This window comes from Lichtheimia ornata, assembly GCF_029851405.1.
Source record: "Lichtheimia ornata isolate CBS 291.66 chromosome Unknown scaffold00448, whole genome shotgun sequence".
NCBI lineage: Eukaryota > Fungi > Mucoromycota > Mucoromycetes > Mucorales > Lichtheimiaceae > Lichtheimia > Lichtheimia ornata.
Window position 1 is genome coordinate 1 of NW_026695758.1, and position 1,353 is coordinate 1,353.

Consider the following 1,353-nt stretch of genomic DNA (forward strand, 5'->3'; position numbering starts at 1 on the left):
ACATTGCTGGGGCCGGAGATATCAACGTTTAAAGATCCCAATGGTGAGAACGTATCTTACCCATTAACCATTATGTCTTCTCCAAACGCTACCAACCAAGCCCAAAGCCCTGTCTCGGATCATAGTTCTGAACCCATGGATGTTGGTTCACCTATCTCTTCTGCTCCCGACCACCAGGATGCCTCCTCTGTGGCAACCAGTGCTAGTTCCTCTACTTCAAGCTTGCAGCGTGCCAACGACGCTATTGACCGGGTTACCGTTAAGCTTGCAAATTTGGCTGAACGTTTGGCCGATGATGATATTACCCAGGATCAACGCCAAGCTATCCATTATGAAAGCCAAAAACTCTCCAAGGACCTTGAAACATTAAAGAACATATACAAAAAGATGAGCAAGAAGGACAAGGGGTCCAGCCATTCTACAAGACCTGTTGTACCACAAGATTTGCCAATGTTGCAATGGACCGGCAACGTGTACGACAAAACCAAACTTACTTTTGGCTCTGTGGAGGAATGCCTCAACCGTTTTGAGGACGTTGTTAGATCCTATAATCAAGACATGGATGAAGCTTGGGGCCGTTTGTTGCCAAGAATGCTATCCCCTGAGCAACGATCCTGGTACGATGACAACTTGCGCCCTTATGTGCACCTTCCTTGGAACTTTGCCCGCAAGACCTTAATCAAGAAGTATGGCATTCACGATGGTGAGCGTCAATCACAAGCTATGTTTGACCTTTTGGACATGGCCATGGATCCCAAGGAGTCTGTTGAGTATTATACTGATCGATTCAACAAGACACATCGTGAGGCCGGATTGGATGATAACCTAGCAATTGCTGCTGTGTATACCAAATCATTGGTGCCGGATTTGTACAAGCAAGTGCGACTTGCTCAAGTCAATTTGCCAGTGGAGTTGCGATCAACAACTGAACAAGCCGCCAATGTCGCCCGTGGATTATACGCTACTGTCATTGGAGCCACTCAAAAGCATCATTTCAAGGCCAAGTCATCCGACAACAAGGATAAGGACAAAAACAAGAAGCAAAATCCTGGCAATGGAATGGTCAAGATTCGTCGTTTGCATGGCAAGGGTCACCACACTACTCAAGAATGTCGCCTTCTCTCTCGTGAGGTATCCATTGCTCAAGGAAACAAGGTGGCCAAGCCATATGACAACAACAACAAGAACTACAAGCGTTGCTTCAAGTGCAACGAAGCTTATCATCCTGGTCAACCTTGCAGCAACAAGGCCAAATTGGCTATTCGCTCGGCTCGTCTTGTCGACGTTGATGAATCTCATGCCTCGGTGTTGTATCCTGGCACACATTCTCACGTTTGTCAACCTGCTTTCTCT

At 46.8% G+C, this 1,353-nt stretch overlaps 1 protein-coding gene across 1 annotated transcript; it reads left to right on the forward strand.

Moving 5' to 3' along the window:
• Window positions 1-72: 72 nt before the first annotated feature.
• On the forward strand, window positions 73-1,353 carry O0I10_013309 (uncharacterized protein; the record flags this gene model as incomplete). Its single annotated transcript, XM_058493092.1, has 1 exon — window positions 73-1,353. A coding segment is annotated over one exon (1,281 nt), but the record flags the coding sequence as incomplete, so codon positions are not given.